This window comes from Salvelinus fontinalis, chromosome 29 (assembly GCF_029448725.1).
Source record: "Salvelinus fontinalis isolate EN_2023a chromosome 29, ASM2944872v1, whole genome shotgun sequence".
Classification (NCBI taxonomy): Eukaryota; Metazoa; Chordata; class Actinopteri; order Salmoniformes; family Salmonidae; genus Salvelinus; species Salvelinus fontinalis.
In genome coordinates, this window is record NC_074693.1 from 45,397,993 (window position 1) to 45,416,568 (window position 18,576).

Here is an 18,576-nt window from a genome sequence, read left to right on the forward strand (position 1 = left end):
TGGATACTGTGTTCAAGCTAATTTCTGCAGCATTAGTAAAGTTGTGATCAATACATGTTGATGATTTCATTCCTGTGCTGTTTGTAACTACCATGAGTAGGTTGACTGAACCTGAACCAGGTTGCAGGCATTAGTTATAGTTTGAAGCTTTCTCTTTAGTGAGCAGCCTGATGGAAGCCAGTTAATATTTAAATCATCCAGAAAATACACTTTTCTGTTAATATCACATACATTATCAAGCATTTCACACGTTATCCAGATACTGACTGATAGCACTTGGTGGTCTATAGCAGCTTTCCACCAGAAAGGGCTTTAGGTGAGGCAGATGAACCTGTAGCCATATTACTTCAACAGTATTTAACATGAGATCCTCTCAAAGCTTTACAGGAATGTAGTTCTGAATATAAACGGCCACACCTCCACCTCTGGCATTTGTCTTTCTGTATATCTGATAACCATTTATTGCTACCACTGTATCATCAAAGGTATTATCTAAGTTTGTTTCAGAGATTGTCAGAATATGAATGTCATCTGTTACTAGCAAATGATTGATTTCACGAACCTTGTTTATTAAGCTACATGAACTCAGCAAAAAAATGAACGCCGTCTCACTGTCAACTGTGTTTATTTTCAGCAAACTTAACATGTGTAAATAATTCTATGAACATAACAAGATTCAACAACTGAGACAAACTGAACAAGTTACACAGACATGTGACTAACAGAAATGGAATAATGTGTCCCTGAACAAAGGGGGGGTCAAAAGTAAGTCAGTATCTGGTGTGGCCACCAGCTGCATTAAGTACTGCAGTGCATCTCCTCCTCATGAACTGCACCAGATTTGCCAGTTCTTGCTGTGAGATGTTACCCCTGTCTTCCACCAAGGCACCTGCAAGTTCCCAGACATTTCTGTGGGGAATGGCCCAGCCCTCACCCTTCCGATCCAACATGTCCCAGACGTGCTCAAAGGGATTGAGATCCGGGCTCTTCTTTGGCCATGGCAGAACACTGACTTTCCCTTTCTTGCATGAAATCACGCACAGAACGAGCAGTATGGATGGTAGCATTGTCATGCTGGAGGGTCATGTCAGGATGAGCCTGCAGGAAGGGTACCGCAAGAGGGAGGAGGATGTCTTCCCTGTAACGCACAGCGTTGAGATTGCCTGCAATGACAACAAGCTCAGTCCGATGATGCTGTGACACACCGCCCCAGACCATGACAGACCCTCCACCTCCAAAATCGATCCCGCTCCAGAGTACAGGCCTCGGTGTAACGCTCATTCCTTCGACGATAAACGTGAATCCGGCCATCACCCCTGGTGAGACAAAACCGCGACTCGTCAGTGAAGAGCACTTTTTGCCAGTCCTGTCTGGTACAAATCAAATCAAATTTAGCCCACATTAACATAAACTCAGCAAAAAAAGAAACATCCCTTTTTCAGGACCCTGTTTCCCATGCTTGTTCAATGAACCATAAACAATTAATGAATAGGCACCTGTGGAACGGTCGTTAAGACACTAACAGCTTACAGACTGTAGGCAATTATGGTCACAGTTATGAAAACTTAGGACACTAAAGTGGCCTTTCTACTGACTCTGAAAAACACCAAAAGAAAGATGACGGTGGGTTTGTGCCCATAGGCGACGTTGTTGCCGGTGATGTCTGGTGAGGACCCGCCTTACAACAAGCCAACAAGCCCACAGTCCAGCCTCTCTCAGCCTATTGCGGACAGTCTGAGCACTGATGGAGGGATTGTGCGTTCCTGGTGTAACTCGGGCAGTTGTTGTTGCCATCCTGTACCTGTCCCGCAGGTGTGATATTCAGATGTACCGATCCTGTGCAGGTGTTGTTACACGTGGTCTGCCACTGCGAGGACGATCAGCTGTCTGTCCTGTCTCCCTGTAGCGCTGTCTTAGGTGTCTCACAGTACGGACATTGCAATTTATTTCCCTGGCCACATCTGTAGTTCTCATGCCTCCTTGCAGCATGCCTAAGGTACGTTCAAGCAGATGAGCAGGGACCCTGGGCATTTTTATTTTAGTGTTTTTTAGAGTCAGTAGAAAGGCTTCATTACTTCATTACTAATACACTTGCAGAACAACCATGCTCTTTTTTTGTAACACAAAACCTAGGGATGAGGGCGCATTGGTCTAAGGCACTGCATCGCAGTGCTAGCCGGCCGTGACCCGGAGGCCCACGGGGCGGCGCACAATTGGCCCAGTATCGTCCGGGTTAGGGAGGGTTTGGCCGGCAGTGATATCTTTGTCAAATCGCGCACTAGCGACTCCTGTGGCGTGCTTCCTCCAATGTTTCCTCCAACACATTGGTGCAGCTGGCTTCCGGGTTGGATGGGCATTGTGTCAAGAAGCAGTGCTTCTTGATTGGGTTGTGTTTCGGAGGACGTATGGCTCTCGACCTTCGCCTCTCCCGAGTCCGTACGGGAGTTGCAGCGATGAGACAAGACTGTAATTACTACAAATTGGATACCACGAAATTGGGGAGAAAAAAGGGGTAAAAAAAAATACACAAAAAAAATATATACCTAGGGATTAGAATAATACTATATATATACATATATAATACAGTACACACATCTCCACTCCGCTCTATGGTTCTGCCATATCCACTGCGCTCTTCCCCTTTGGACCCATGTTAATAATAAATGCCAAGACAAATTACTATGTATAGAATGGAGTCTCGCAGGGGGAAAACCAACTCAATACCTATTATTAATTCAGGTAGGATGGATGGTGTGCTTTATATGTTTTATACACAAGGCCTTAGGAGAAGGCGAAGGCTGATGAGCGCAAATCATGTGTAATAAACATTTGGTTTCCCCAAGCGAAACAGGGGAAGAGAGCGTGCAGACAAATTGCATTTGGAACGCTCTAGCTGGCTTTTGGGAAGAACTACCGGTACTGGCTGCCAGGATTCAACCTGGAGGGGCAACCTATATTTTGTTATAAAACTGGCTTCTATAGACACACACACACGTATGCATGCTCACCCAGACAAGCACATATTCTCACACATGCAGACACACACACACACACACATCTGCCTCTATAATTACATAGTTAGTAAAAATGTTTTTTATTTAACCTGTATTTAACTAGGCAAGCCAGCTAAGAACATATTCTTATTTACAATGACGGCCTACACCGGGCCAAACCCGGACGACGCTGATGCTGGGCCAATTATGCGCTGCCCTATGGCACTCCCAATCACGGCTGGTTGTGATACAGCCTTCATTAAGTCTGTATACTTCATTAGGATGATCCCAAGTGTGTGTATCTCTGTAAGTGTGATGGTGCTTTGCCTTGGCCTTGGGCAGAGCTAAGAGGGAAGAACACCTTTTGTGATGCTGGTTGCCTCAAGGCATCTCTCCAGTTATGGCTGGCCACAGGCGTAATGGAGTGTAGCAGTTGCGTTTTGCTCTGTGTGCGTGTGCGCGTGATAGAGAAAGTGTGTGTGTGTATGTATGTGAGAAAAGGAGAGAGTGAGCGAGAGAGAGAGAGTGTGTACCTCTGAGACTTCATGTCCGGAGGCTGAAGGTTCCTCATGTGTCTGGGGACTATGATTAGCAGTTTACTCACACTCATGCTACATACCACAGCGACACACATTGCATATACAAGCAGCTTACCGGTATATAGCCTAAGCGCCAGTGAGAAGAACTCTATTCAATACAACTCTTTTCTCAATGCTTTTATTTGTTATTTAAAAATATCATCCACGCATTTACAGAGTAGTAAAACAAATCAATCTATGCAACTGTTAACAGCCTTTACAGAAAATTAAGAAATATATCGATTTTTATTCATAGAATTATAAAAACAAGGAACAAAAAAAAGAGAGAGTGAGAGAGGCCAGAGGGCTGGGAGGTGGAAAATGTTCGGCAGACCCTGATAACCTCATTGGGTAGCTGAGTGACAGCAGAGTTAACCAATCAGAGGCTCTGGGAATGGTCTGGTCCGCCCATGTGAACGACAAACAGCCAATGCCCTGGCACCTTCGGACTGATACTCCTTTGGGCACAGAGAAGAGCATCGTGGCTTTGGTGGTGTTATAGAGATCTCCATCACCCTGGAGATGAGTCACCCTCTCTGTCACCCATACAGAGAGGCTGTTTCCTCAGTGTCACAGCCTGCTCTGCAGCCTCAGCTCTATGTTTTTACTTCTGTGTCCTAATAATACAGCCAGAGCTCTATGCCAGTGTTTCTCAACCTTATTTGTGCCTGGGACCAGCAAACTGTTTACATTATAACTAGCTCTTAAGAACGGACTAAACCAAGGCCAGTTAACCATCGCAGGGACCGGTGAGCAACATCTCAGGGACCAGTACCGGTCTCCATAATACAATGTCCTAATAATTCAGCCTGAGCTCAATGCTGTTTCTTCTGTGTCCCTGTGATGTCCTCCTCTGTGTCCCCGTAATGCTCTATGTGATCATGATGCCCTCGAAGCCACAGAACTTCCAGCGTTTCTCCAGGCTGGCGCCTACCCCCGTCGACTCCTGTCTGAAGGTACAGGGCAGCCGACCCAGTAGAGCATCCACCTCCCCTGTATTTATCTGAAACACACACAGACACACTCAATGTAAATACACAGATTTGATAAATACACTCCCACACACACAAACACAATTCAAACTTATCACACAGATTTGACACACACTCCTACAAACTCAAAAAGAGCCACACATCTCTGAAAAACGGATCTGATTGACAAACAATAAACCACCCCCCCCCCACACACACACACACAATACATCACAAACCCACACCTACATATGCAATAGCACCACATTGGCATATAGCATCACTTTAAAAAGGTGAGATTACACAAAACAACGACAGCAGGAAGCACTGTATAATTTTATGCAGAGAAAAAACGAATTTGTAAGAACCAGATGGGTAAACCTGTCAGTATGCATTAAGCACTAGCGTAGATATGTGTGTATCACCATTAACAATGTAGCAGTGCATCATGAACACAGTAGATAAGTAGAGAGTCATGTTGTTTGTGGTGAATCCAACCAGTACTGTTGACAAAGCCCTGTGGGCTTGTTGTGTGGTGTTACAGAGAGGTAGCGTGGGAACAAAAAACATCCTCAGACAGAGTGGAAAAGCCAAAGGGAGAGGGAAGGAATGAGTCAGTGCGGCGAAGGCGCAGAGGTTTGAATGAGTTGGCGAGGGGAGTGGTCATACAATATATTCACAAGGGCCTCCTCATGGAGGTAGCAGTAAGAGTAGTCATGTATTATATCTGAAGGCCTCCTTGCGGCGATGGCAGTGAGTGTAGTGGTCATATACACAGTGTACAAAACATGCTTTTGTCCAGCCTGGTTTAGGCAAGGCATGGCTACTATGCCCCTGTGGGTTTCCACCAGCCATGTTATCGGATAGAGGTTTGGGTCGGCCACGATAGAGCGGAAAGAGATGTTATTTATACACTGAGTGTACAAAATATTAGGAACACCTTCCTAATATTGAGTAACAAGCCCTTTTGACCTCAGAACAACCCAAATTCGTTGGGGCATGGACTCTACAAGGTGTCGAAGGTTCAATAGGGATGTTGGCTCATGTTGACTCCATTGCTTTCCACCGTTGTGTCAAGTTGTCTGGATGTCCTTTGGGTGGTGGACCATTCTGAATGCAAAACAGGAAATTGCTAGGCGTGAAAAACCCAGTAGCGTTGCAGTTCTTGACACACTCAAACCGGTGCTCCTGGCACCTACTACCATACCCCGTTCAAAGGCACTTCAATCTTTTGTCTTGCCCTTTCACCCTCTGAATGGCACACATACACAATCCATGTCTCAAGGATTCAAAATCCTTGTTTAACCGGTCTCCGCCCCTTCGTCTACATTGATTGAAGTGGATTTAACAAGTGACATCAATAACGGATCCAAACATTTCACCCGGTCAGTCTATGTCATGGAATGTTTTGAACACTCAGTGTATGTGGTTGAGAAGAAGGAAAATAATCTCTCTGGCAGACGAGAGCAGAGGTGAGAACCAAGGAAGGCCCCTGAGGAGTCCGACATGTGGAGATGGGTGTTTAAGCGAAGCGTCAGAATAAATGAAACAGCTCAGCTCTGTCAGGGAGAAACAGGAATGATCCAGATCTAACAGGTCTCAGTGTCCAGGGAAATTACACCCAGACACTTCCTCAAGAACACTGGAGATACCCTATATTCACGTCTATGGTAGCTACAGAGATTGGAGGCAGTGGGACTTGCCATTGCTTCAACCCCAACGCCAACCTGGGGATCAGCATCATGAGAGGGGCCTTTCTGCACCAGGGGAATCACATTTGAGGAGAAGGATCTGGCCGTATGAGGAAACTCTTGCTGCACGATGGGGCTCTGCTGTCACAAGGGGATGATTCACATTTCATTTGGGGGAGGCTGACTGCACCAGGGTGCTCCAACTGCACCGTGTGGCCCTGGAATACATCAGGACAATACCGTATGACAGCCCAGTAGGGGTGTTAATTCCAAGTTTGTGCTCTGTGTGTGTGTGTTGTGCCAAGATGGCTGTGTGTGTGTGTGTATGTGTGCGTGTGCGTGTGCTGGAATAGTGCGCCAGGATGGCTCCTGCTGCTCATCATGACAGGCTGCGTGTGTGTCAATAGCTAGATTTTCCTGCGAATGTTCAAAAATCTGCATCATTTTTTTTTTGCATTTTCCCACCAGAGTTGTGTTTGCATCAAACGGACTTTTTGCGTATAAAAGGCTGTGATTGATGACGTTGTGCACATAAAGAGAACTTGTGTGGTTAAATTCCCATGTACTGAATAAAAAACACAAGTTAAATGGGTATCCATTGCATTTTCAACTCTACTCATGGTTTTGTCACAAAAACTGTTACGTAATATGCAAATGTGCCCACTCTGGTCTTGGCACGTGTGCTCTAGCCAACAGCTCGCAGAGCGGGTATGCTACCTACACGATAAGATTATTATGGATAAGATCATTTGTATTTGTCAAACGGCAGCCAAGCATCGATCATCATGTCACCAGAATAAGACCCTTGAAACACCCTTGCACATTCACCACCCTTTAAAGTTCATCATAACTTATTTCATCTGTAGCCTAATAAACTGCATGCTTTCCCGAGTCATAGTGGGAGGACCACACAACATATCATCGCATCACTCCAAGTTCACTTACATATTTGCGCAGAAAGGCGTTTCCACTGCCATTTCTCGCATAATACATTTTCCCAACACAAAAATATCCCACCATTTCTCGCATAATACATTTTCCCAACACAAAAAGATCCCACCACGTCGAACTAACACATTGTCTGTTGACATTTATACAATTGTACCGGCATTTCCTTGTTGCAGCTCAGGCGTGACTTTTTTCATGTGTCAGGAAATTCATCCACATGAAATGGTTGGATGGAAACCTGGTTAGTGTCAGTGTGTGTGTGTGTGTGTGTCAGTGTCAGCGTGTGCCAGCAGTACCTTGGTGTTCAGCCGCTGTAGATAGGAGCAGATGTACTCGATGCTGGCTCCAAACGGATGGACATGGAGGAATGTAGAGATGATCCCTGAGGAAGGAGAAAGAGATACCTCAAATACAGTGTCAATCAAACTGGCATTAGCATTACTCTATACCTATAACTCTATAACCATGATATATAACGGTTGATTCACCCATCTTATCATACAGTAGTGTAGGCTATTACTTTAAGTTATACTATGTTATAATTCCATCCAGTCTGAGTGTGAGCCAATGAGAACATGCCATCCAAAGTATCAAACTGTAGACCATTAACCTATAGCTAATCTATAGCTAACTAACAACATTACGTTTGAGTGTTGATTCATTCACCGATCTGTCCAACGTGAAAGCCAGCGAGAACACCACACTCAAGAGACCACTCTACTTAACTCATCTTGTCTAACCGAAGTGAAAATGTATCTGCACTCGTCACGTATGTCTGTCTTCCCCAAAACACTCCCGGCCCTGTGGAAGACTTGTGTTTTAACCGTCCAGATTAAGAGAAGTGTTTAAGGAAGACTTTGATGCTGCTCTCTACATGAAAGCTTCTCTGATCAGAGCAGCATGGGGCGTCACGCCCGCACGCACTCACACGCACAAAGGGGTTTCGCTCATCCCAACAATAACATCTGCTATCAGCTAATTGATATGACGATGCACTACTGATAGTCCAAAACCCCCGTGTCATAACATGAGCCCACTGAGGAGCCAGCTCAGAAAACAAAGACACCGGGTGAGACACTGGAGGAGAACAACTCTTTGATCAGAAGTGTGTTTTAATGGCTGGGCTTGGACCAATGATATACAGAAAAGCATAACTTAAAATCAGTCTATATACTTTGAATGGGTCCAAAAGCCTCCAAATGTCCAAATCATTTATAGCAAATGAATCAGAACTTTATGTTTAGTTGTAAAGGGACTTGTGGAGAAAGCAGTAGCTGCTCTGTTCCAAAGCCTAGTTATCTAAAGTTCATATTGATGCTATTTGACAAGGCTAACTTTGTAGTTGGTGAAGTCTACAGTTTCATTTTCTAACTGAATGTGTAATTATAGCCTAGCCTAGATATTCAGCCACTCTTCGAGAAACATGGAAGTTCAATACAAAGTGCTTTGTTAATATCAAACTTCAAGTCTTGAAAAAGGCCTAGCATCTGTTCTTTCCTTCCCCATGTCTTTGTTTTGATCAGAGTTTAGTCATCCGTTTTCTCTCCTTTTTAAAGACAATGTTATGCACACAAAATGCGTCATTCCGGCTGTATTTCTGCCTGCTTGAACGCTGAATAGGTCAGATACACATAAAAACATGAAATGACCCCGGAAATCGATATAACATTGCCCAGAGATGCACATATATAACATTCCTTTAAGTGTTCATCTCATTGGTATTAATTTTCCCAACTAGAAGGACAGACAAAGCAGTTAAAGATGAGTTCACTTTTGAGCCAATGTCCTTTTTTCTCTGCGGTGCTCACTTCATCTTCAAACAAGATGTAATTTAGAGCGATTCTGACAGAGAGAACACCCAGGATCCTCAGCAGCCATCTACTTCACTGAGCAGCCAAAGTGGGCCGGCATGGAGGGAGGGAGCGCCTCATTGACTACCTAACCAACTATGCCAAATATATGATCATTCTAGAATAACACCACTGTGGGACAGGACAGGTAACTCCCACTACCACACAATAGTGAGCATCCTGGCATAGGCCTAATCGTAACGCCACAATTACTTTCCCTTGTATCTCAGCAAGACCTTACTTTCGTAGAAACCAATTTGATCCAGGATCAACCGTTCCATGTGGAAAGAAATGGAGAATGTGCCATAAAACTATGCTGATTGGAAAGTACAGGTGCTAAAGGCCTCAGTAAACCAGCCAATGAAAACATGTGAACCAGCCCAGAGAACTGGGAATAACCAGGGGAGGAAAACCAGGCTTTCCACAAAAAAAACAGCGTTTGATGATTGTGGATAGTTTCTCTAAAAATAACCAGTTAAATGAACAAAAAGGGTATGAACAAGCAGGACCTTTTTCCTAGAATGGATGGCGCTAGGGGAATGTTCTCCTCTGTCCGTACAAATGTTGTTAGAAGGTTGTAGTAATGCTGTCTGAACGTACCAACAAGCAGGGCTTCTCCCTCAGAGTTTACCGGACTACGGTTACAATAATGTTTGGTGAATGTGTCAAGTAGCAGGGCTTCTCTGAGTGGACAGGAATTGGGGGAATTGGGGAACATTATAGTAATGTTGTTAGGTGAACATACCAACTAGCAAGGCTTCTCTCTCAGAGTGAACAGGATTGGAGGGACTCTTCTCCGGGGGCAGAGTCTCCTTCTCCTGACTGCAGGACACCACTTCTAACACTGTTGCCTCCTACAGGAAAGGAGTTGAAAACCCTGTTAGACTGGTAGATGACACACAAACACACACTGTGACGAATCTGGCTGTTGCATGTCACATATTTTTATATATTTTTTTTGAAATATGACTGGAACAGATTTCCTCAAAATCTTGAGTTTTATTATTAGGTCTAAAAATGTGCAAATACTCCTTACTCATCCTTACATTCTCTCAGAGAGGAAAAAGCGACGCGATAGGGATAACTAAGCCCCAAATCTGTCTTCTCCAGCAGGTGGCGGTTTTTCGTTTATTTTCACTCACCAAGCCAGGATAAAAAATGTTGAACCTTATTTTACTAGATAAATTGACAGAACACATTCTCATTTACAACAATGACCTGAGAGATAGTTAAAGGGGAGAGAAGGGAGATGATAAGGTGGCCATGATAGGAATTTAGCCAGGACACCGGGGTTAAAAGCGTACTCTTACGATAAGTGCCATGTGATCTTTAGTGACTACAGACAGTAAGGACACCCGTTTAACATCCCATCCGAAAGACGGCACCTTAGACAGGGCAATGTCCCCAATCACTGCCCTGAGGCATTGGGATATTTTTTTAGACCAGAGGAAAGAGGGCATCCAACACCACTTCCAGCAGCATCTGGTTTCCCATCCAGGGACCGAGCAGGACCAACCCTATTTAGCTTCAGAGGCAAGCCAGCAGTGGGATGCAGGGTTGTTTGCTGCTGAAAAAAAAAGAAGAGTGTGTCGAATTTGGTTAACAAAAATTGTAATGGCTTACGTTGCTATGTGTGGCTTATTTGATCGAATATACGTTTCGTAATGATTCGTTTTTTTTTACGAGTGTACTGATATAAGTAGGACGTGATATCCTGGCAACTTTGAGAAAAAACAGTTAATATCGGAGTTGTGCCTGGTCATCACTAGTTGCCACAGTCATAAGCTCCGCCTATTTCTACAATTTCAATAACTAAAATGTGATTTACCACACTGCTAACCGTAACCCTAACCTTAAATTATAACCAAAAATCACATTTTAGTTTTCATGATTATTTACGATAGAGCCAATTTCTGCGGCTGTGGTAACTAGTGGAAACCGTTGTGCCGGTTGTTCACATGGGTATCTGCCCTCTCATTGGCTAGAATGGTCCCACCAGATCGTGCCTCCTCCAAACTGCCTGACATTTTTTAAGAGATTTATTTTCATAGAGTATGTGGTCAATATAATGGATAATCTGTGATACTACCAAACCTTTATGCACCTGTATCTAATAAGCAGGCTAACTTGGTGGGAAGGCTTTCAATTAACACCATTAGCCTAGCCCATCCAAACACACATGAAAGAACTACACAATATAATTATTTTTAAAATTTGTAACTGGAATAACTCAGCTGGTACCTGGATTATATAGAAACAAACATTCAATAAATACAATTATAATATGGGGAACACACACACACACACACACACACACACACACACACACACACACACACACACACACACACACACACACACACACACACACACACACACACACACACACACACAGTCTTGTTCATCTAACCTTGTGGGGACACACAATTCAGTCCCATTCAAAATCCTACTTTCCCTAACCCATAATCCTTAACCCTTACCCTAACCAAAAAACCTAACCTTAACCCTAAACCTAACCGTAGCTCCTAACCTTAAAACTAACCCTAGCTCCTATTTATTTATTTAATTTAACCCTAACCCTAAACCCTTAACCCTAACCCTAACACTTAAACCCCCTAGAAATAGCATTTGATCTTGTGGAGGCCAACAAAATGTCCCCAGTTGGTCAAATTTTTGTTCGTTTACTATTCTTGTGGGGACTTCTGGTATAGTTAAAACACATCCACACACACAGTTAATATAGTTTAGTAATTTTATATGACATTCAGCTTAGTTTCAGTTTGTTTTTAGACTTAATTTATATGATTTAGTTTGAGTTTTAGTGTTCGCGACAGAAAGTAGCCTATGAGTGGGAGGCTAGGAGTCTTTTATGTGTTGTAGGCCTATAGTCAGATCTTTTGTGATGTCACTTCTTGACACTGGGGGGGAAGTAATACATAAGGTGATGGGCGAGGACCATAGACTTGGATAGACATAACATCTCTGTATCGGTGTCATGACAGCATCTGTGAGAGTATGTGCATTGAGGCCATCTCCATCTTAAAATAGTACAACTCCAACTGGGTCATCGGGTCATGCCAACCGGGTCATCAGGAGGGATCAGCCAATGAAGTTGGAAGTCCCGCCCAGTTGACTAAATCTAAACGGCGAAAGCCCTGAATGGCGTTGCCCATACTAACACAGGCTTTTGGCCACTAGAGGACTCCATACAACTTCGCTCAATGGAGATGGAGCCACTGATGAGGGAAGCAGAGCCTTTTGGACTTCAGCAAATTAGAGAGTACAGCCATGGAGCAGCAGGACCCAAATAAGATGCCAACACGATGAATCATCTTGACCACAGTGCTTCAGAAATATAGCTTCCTCGCATCGAAAGATTGTGTTTGAAGTCACTGTCCAGCTGGAGGGTCAACATGGCAGAGCATTAAGTGTCGCGTCTGAGCTGCGGAAATACCAGTTCCGACACAGTGACTTCAGGAGTACCTGTGCCAACTGTTTTACCACAGTAGTTGACTGCAACTGTGCCTCAAGGTTGAGGATGCACGGCACCAGATCAGAAAAGCAACTGCCTATCAGTTTGAAGTGGGTCGGTGTGAATTGCGAAACGGATCCAGGAACTGCACAAGCTGCTCTAGCTTGGCCTAGTCACTGGTCAGCAAGTTGGGAAAAGTTGGGAAAAAAACCTTGAAAACCATTTGATTTTTACCCAAAGATTAGAAGAAAAAAACTACAATTTAAAATAATTTATGTTTTTTTCTTTTTCTTTTTACATAGTTTTGCAGTGAAAGATAGTTTTAGTTTAATTTCAGTTTACTAAATAGATTTTCCAATTGTTGTTTTTATTTTAGTTTCAGTTTCCGTTAACTATAATAACCTCAACATACACACAAAGTTATTGCCGTTAATTATTTTATTGATGTCATTAATCGAATCTCCATTTTTCACCGCACAGACCCTTTTTAAGCGTACGTGTTTCCGCACGAACCCTATTCCTCACAGACACTGCACTCGGTGGCAGCTGCTGTTACGTAGCGCTGTCTGTCTGAAAAATCCACTATGCTCACAGGTTTGACTTACAGAAAGTTCAATCAAACACATTCCCAGGCATTTCTTTAGATAACAGCAACAAGATCATTTGTACAGAATAGCTAGCTAATTATAATAACGTTAGCTCACTAGCTAACCAAAATAATGTTTACAATGCCATTTGGCTGAATGCCTCTTGATATAACTAACTTCCAAAAAACAATTTTAATCAGAACAGAACGTCCATTCCATTTAGCTACTGTTTTTGTTATAGGTCTCAGGTCAAAAGATTTATCGCAATTATCCCAATTCTAGTTGTAGTAGCTTGTGGACTAGTGCATGTCGAAGTCGCCTAGGCTAGATCTAATAGTTGTATTAGCCTACATTAATTCAGACCGGGCTGACCTGTTGTTATTGTCTTCTGTGGAATTCATAACACTGTTGGACAAGTTTAAATGCTCTTTGTTCTTTGTAGAGCCAGTTATTTTTTTCCTGTAGTCAACCATACAATCTGAAATTGGGAGAACACTCATTTAGAATGCCTGTCTGTCGCTTTAACAGTACTTGAGTGTGTGTGTGTGTGTATTTGTGAGCTCGCAAGTGTTAACTTTAAGAACATTGAGGGAGTAGGCAGGCCTACTTAAATATTGGAAGCATTTTGTTTCTGATACAGATTATTTCGTGTTTTCGTACCACAGCATAGTATGCCTGTAACTCAATGCACTGCTTTTTAAATAGAAAAAATATTTGTTTAGGGTCAAATTTGAGCAAATTCAAAAATTACTATTAATCACAATTAACTACAGAAAATTATGAGATTAATTATTTTAATTGTTTGACAGCACATACATACACACACAATCAGTACCCAGCAGCACCTAAAAACACACCACACACACTCACATCAGACAGATGCAGTGGAAAATCAGAGGGGAGACAAATGCAGGAAGATAATTCAGAGAGGGAGCCGACAGCAATAGTTCTACCAGAGGGTGGAAACAGAGAGAGAGAAAGCTGAGAGTGTTAGCGATGCTAATGATCAAGCTTTTGTTTACTGTGGGCTTCTGACAGGTTGGCAGAGGGTGGGTGGGGTATGTGTGTTTGTGACTGATGTACAGTGCCTTCAGAAAGTATTCCCCTTGACTTATTCCACATTTTGTGTTGTTACAGCTAGAATTCAAATGAATTAAATATTAAATATTTTTTTCCCTCACCCATCTACACACCATACCTGGTAATGGCAAAGTAAAAACATGTAAGCAGGTAAGCAACTCCAGTGTAGATTTGACCTTGTGTTTTAGGTTATTGTCCTGCTGAAAGGTGAATTCATCTCCCAGTTTCTGTTGGAAAACAGACTGAACCAAGTTCTTCTATAGGATTTTACCTGTGCTTAGAGTTGTATTATGTTTACATCCTAAAAAACTCCCTAGTCCTTGCTGATGACAAGCATACCCATAACATGATGCAGCCACAACCATGATTGAAAATATGAAGAGTAGTACTCAGTAAGGATGTGAGAAATAAACCATTTTGCTTAACTTGACAATAACTGACAATAATAGTTTTTGGGGGGTTTTCCATTAAAATGCTTTTTTTTATCCAAATCAATTTACAATGCAGAATAATTGTCCTATTACGCATGTATGACCGCAATGGCCGAGCAATAAAGTTATATCTACCACAACCCTTTACAGTCATAGAACACAGCTACAGTAACATGTCGATAGCGGCAATTGATAACTTTTCAGACAATTAAAAAAGTACCACATCAGGTCTAAATGTTCTGTATTTTTTCCCTGACAACAATAAACACCACTGATTGATGCGCTGCTATAGTTTTTTATGCAGTGTTTTATGGTAGGGGAGCAATGTGTTTTATTTAAACTAAATGTTTTGGTAAGTCACTGTATTTAACAAACTTGAAAGTACTTTTTTTAGGAGAGAGTGGTCTGCGCACAGGCAGCAGACAAGCAGGCTGCGCGCAACAGCTCAACATTATTTGATTGACAATTCTGGTTGCCTAGTGATGGATTTAAATCCCGCTTCAGAAGTCGCATTCCTTATAGTCAAGTAAAATGTCTGTTTCGTGTCGGCATCATGTTGGCATTGAAAAAACTGTAGTGTAGCGTACCCTAACAGACAGACAATCAAACATGCATGGGGCCACATTCCATGATGCCTAAAAAGCGTCATCAATACAGGTTACCGGTAGCCTACTGTAATTTCAAATGAGGCTAAAACAAAGAGTAGGCAGCCTTGTGCACGCAAGACTAGCCCGAAGACATTGGTGCCATGAATAAACTAGGATATTCTACACTCAACAGAACAAAGACGGAACGCACTTGCATCATTAGCGAAGAGACAGAGCAGGCAGGCCAGCACGAGGAAGAGAGAGGCAGAAGAAGGCAGAAGCATGCTCATATGTTTTGGTGATCTGCATCTTGCAAAGTCTTGTCTTGCATGCCTTATAAATTCCCCAAGTAGGCTACAATTCGCCTCCTCCTCTGGTTTTATTTTAATTACACAACTTCCCCAGGCCTTTGTGGCCTATCGGCTATAACACAGAAAATAATATGTTTTGTCATAACAGAACTGTGATTTTAATTAAGTGAAAAAATAAATAAATAATAACATTGTTTTTCGGGTAGGGATCTTTCATAACGTTAGGGATCCGAACTTTATTTCAAAGTTTAAACGCTCACACCCCTAGTACTTAGTGATATGTTGTGTTGGATTTGCCCCAAACATAATGCTTTGTATTGAGGACAAAAAGTACATTTCTCTGCCACATTTCTTTCCAGTATTACTTCAGTGCATTGTTGCAAACAGGACGCATGTTTTTGGAATATTTTATCTGGTTATCACTTATGTTAGTTTTGTGGAGTAACTACTACATTGTTGATCCATTCTCAGTTCTGTCATATCACAACCATTAAACTCTGTAACTGTTTTTAAAATCCCCATTGGCTTCATGGTGAAATCCCTGAGCGTTTCCATTCCTCACCAGCAACTGAGTTAGGAAGGACGCCTGCATTAGTGACTGGGTGTATTGATACACCATCCAAAGACTAATTAATAACTTTTCCATGCTCAAAGGGATATTCAGCATCTGCTTTATTTTTTATTTTTTACACCACATCTACCAATCGGTGCCCTTCTTTACGAACAATTGAAAAACCTCCCTGGTCTTTGTGGTTGTATCTGTGCTTGACATTCACTACTCGATTGAGGGACCTTACAGATAATTGTATTTGTGGGGTACAGAGATGGGGTAGTCATTAAATAAATAATGTTAACTACGATAAAAATCACTCTGAGATGTTTCAAAATCTCGCTGAAGTTTCTAGCACAAGCCTTATTAGCTAGCTGGGAAAGGCTCACCAGGGCGACTGACTAAACTGACTGAACCGAATCTGTTTGTCTCCCCTCGGCTCTCGCTGCGCGACATATGTCATAAATTTGGGCACCATGTGTGTCCTCTGGCTTAGCCTAATTACATTTGCCTGTGCTAAGTTTTTACAGACAAAGCGTAATTAACCAAATTAATGTTTGTGATGCGCACCCATCAAATGATGCAAATGTAAGAACAGCCTGCGTGTACTGTACTTGAAACAAAGATACAGAAGTAACCATGTGCCATTTAATGTATTATCTGACCGGTACTAGTGCTCGCAAGTCCAAATTCCATGTGCATTTCAGAGGTTACATTTATACGTGAGTGTAAAAATATTGAAATAGTCTAGATTAGGAAAGGTTTCATGGCGCACCTGAGAGTTCCTCAAGGCACACTGTTCGGGAACCACTATATTATGGGACAGGACCTTGATTTCCTAAACCAGTTGTGTTGGGTAATTTATCCTGCAACAAACAAAGTCCTACTGCATAAGATTGGCCTGTAATGATCTAAGGAGAGGAGAGGAGGAAAGAGGGAGGATAGAAAGAGAAACAGTGGAATAGAGAAAAAGAGGAACAGAGAGAGATGTACAGCCCTTTTCTACTTACATTGACTTGATTAGCCCTCTCCTCGCTCGTTCTGTCCTCTTGCAGGGACATCTCCAGCTAGAGTCAATTATGAAAATTAGAAAAGCCGTCACCGTCTAACATGTCAGATTCTTATGTAAATACACACACACACACACACACACACACACACACACACACACACACACACACACACACACACACACACACACACACACACACACACACACACACACAAACACACACACACACACACACACACACACACACACACACACACACACGGGGAGAGACAAAGGAGGCAGAGAGAGGAGAGAAAATACAGAGGGAGCCGACAGCAATAGTTCTAACAGAGGGAGGAAACAGAGAGAGAGAGAGAGAGACAGAGCTGAGAGTCTTAGCGATACTAATGATCAAGCTGTTGGTTACTGTGGGTTTCTGACAGGCTGGCAGAGGGAGGGAGGGAGGGAAGGAAGGGTGTTTGTGTCTGTATGACTGATGTGTTTGTGTGTGTGGGCGCTGCCCTGTCTGACCCAGTCGTGGTGGGCTAATACTCCTCACTATGCTTTTATGTGTGTGTGATTAGACAAGCCCTTGACTTCCTAACCCAGTTGTGTAGGGCTGATTTATCCGGCAACAAATAAAGTCCTTCTGCACTGGATTGGCCTGTAATGATTTGTCATGTCACTGGAAGAGGAGAGAGAGGAGAGGGGAACGAGAGGGAGGATACAGACAGCAAGAGAGAGAGAGGGGAATAGAGGAAGAGGGAGAGAGAGGGAAAGAGAAAAAGTAGAGCGAGTGTCACAGCCCTTTTCCACTTACATTGACTTGATTAGTCCTGTCCTCGCTCCCTCTGTCATCTTGTAGGGACATCTCCAGCTAGAGTCAATTATAAAAATGAGAAGAGCCAACACTGTCTAACATGCCAGATTCTTATGTAAGCAGACATGTGTACACACACACACACACACACACACACACACACACACACACACACACACACACACACACACACACACACACACACACACACACACACACACACACACACACACACACACACACACACACACACACACACACACACACAAATACACTGACCACAAATCTAGAGAGCAACGCCCTCTGCAAATTGATTTATCTTCCTTTCAATGATTCATCTCTGTACGTACGCATGCTAGAATGTCATTGTATGCTGTAGCATTAAGAATTCTCTTCACTGGAACTAAAACAGCCCCAGACCATTATTCCTCATTCACCAAACTTCACATTTGGCACTATGCATTTGGGCAGGTAGCGTTCCCCTGGCATCCTCCAAACTCAGATTTGTCCGTCGGATTGCCAGATGGTGAAATGTGATTCATCCCTCCAGAGAACGCGTTTCCACTGTCCAGAGTCCAATGGCGGCAAGCTTTGCACCATTCCACTACATGATTTCATGTGTTATTTCATAGTTTTGATGTCTTCACTATTATTCTACAATGTAAAAAAAAATTAAAATAAAGGAAAACCCTTGAATGAGTAGGTGTGTCCAAACT

The 18,576-nt window shown here is 42.9% G+C and overlaps 1 protein-coding gene across 2 annotated transcripts in view; it reads right to left on the reverse strand.

The window, feature by feature from the left end:
• Positions 1-3,694: 3,694 nt before the first annotated feature.
• Positions 3,695-18,576, reverse strand: part of LOC129828035 (ecto-NOX disulfide-thiol exchanger 2-like) — a 226,361-nt gene continuing 211,479 nt past the window's right edge. For both annotated transcript variants that reach the window (XM_055889449.1, XM_055889448.1), the window contains 5 exons: positions 17,861-17,917; positions 17,060-17,116; positions 9,777-9,885; positions 7,478-7,563; positions 3,695-4,574 (listed from right to left, as the gene is read on the reverse strand). In XM_055889449.1, coding sequence (XP_055745424.1) covers positions 4,443-4,574; positions 7,478-7,563; positions 9,777-9,885; positions 17,060-17,116; positions 17,861-17,917 — 441 coding nt within the window. In that variant the 3' untranslated portion in view covers positions 3,695-4,442. The remainder of the gene's footprint in view (positions 4,575-7,477; positions 7,564-9,776; positions 9,886-17,059; positions 17,117-17,860; positions 17,918-18,576) is intronic.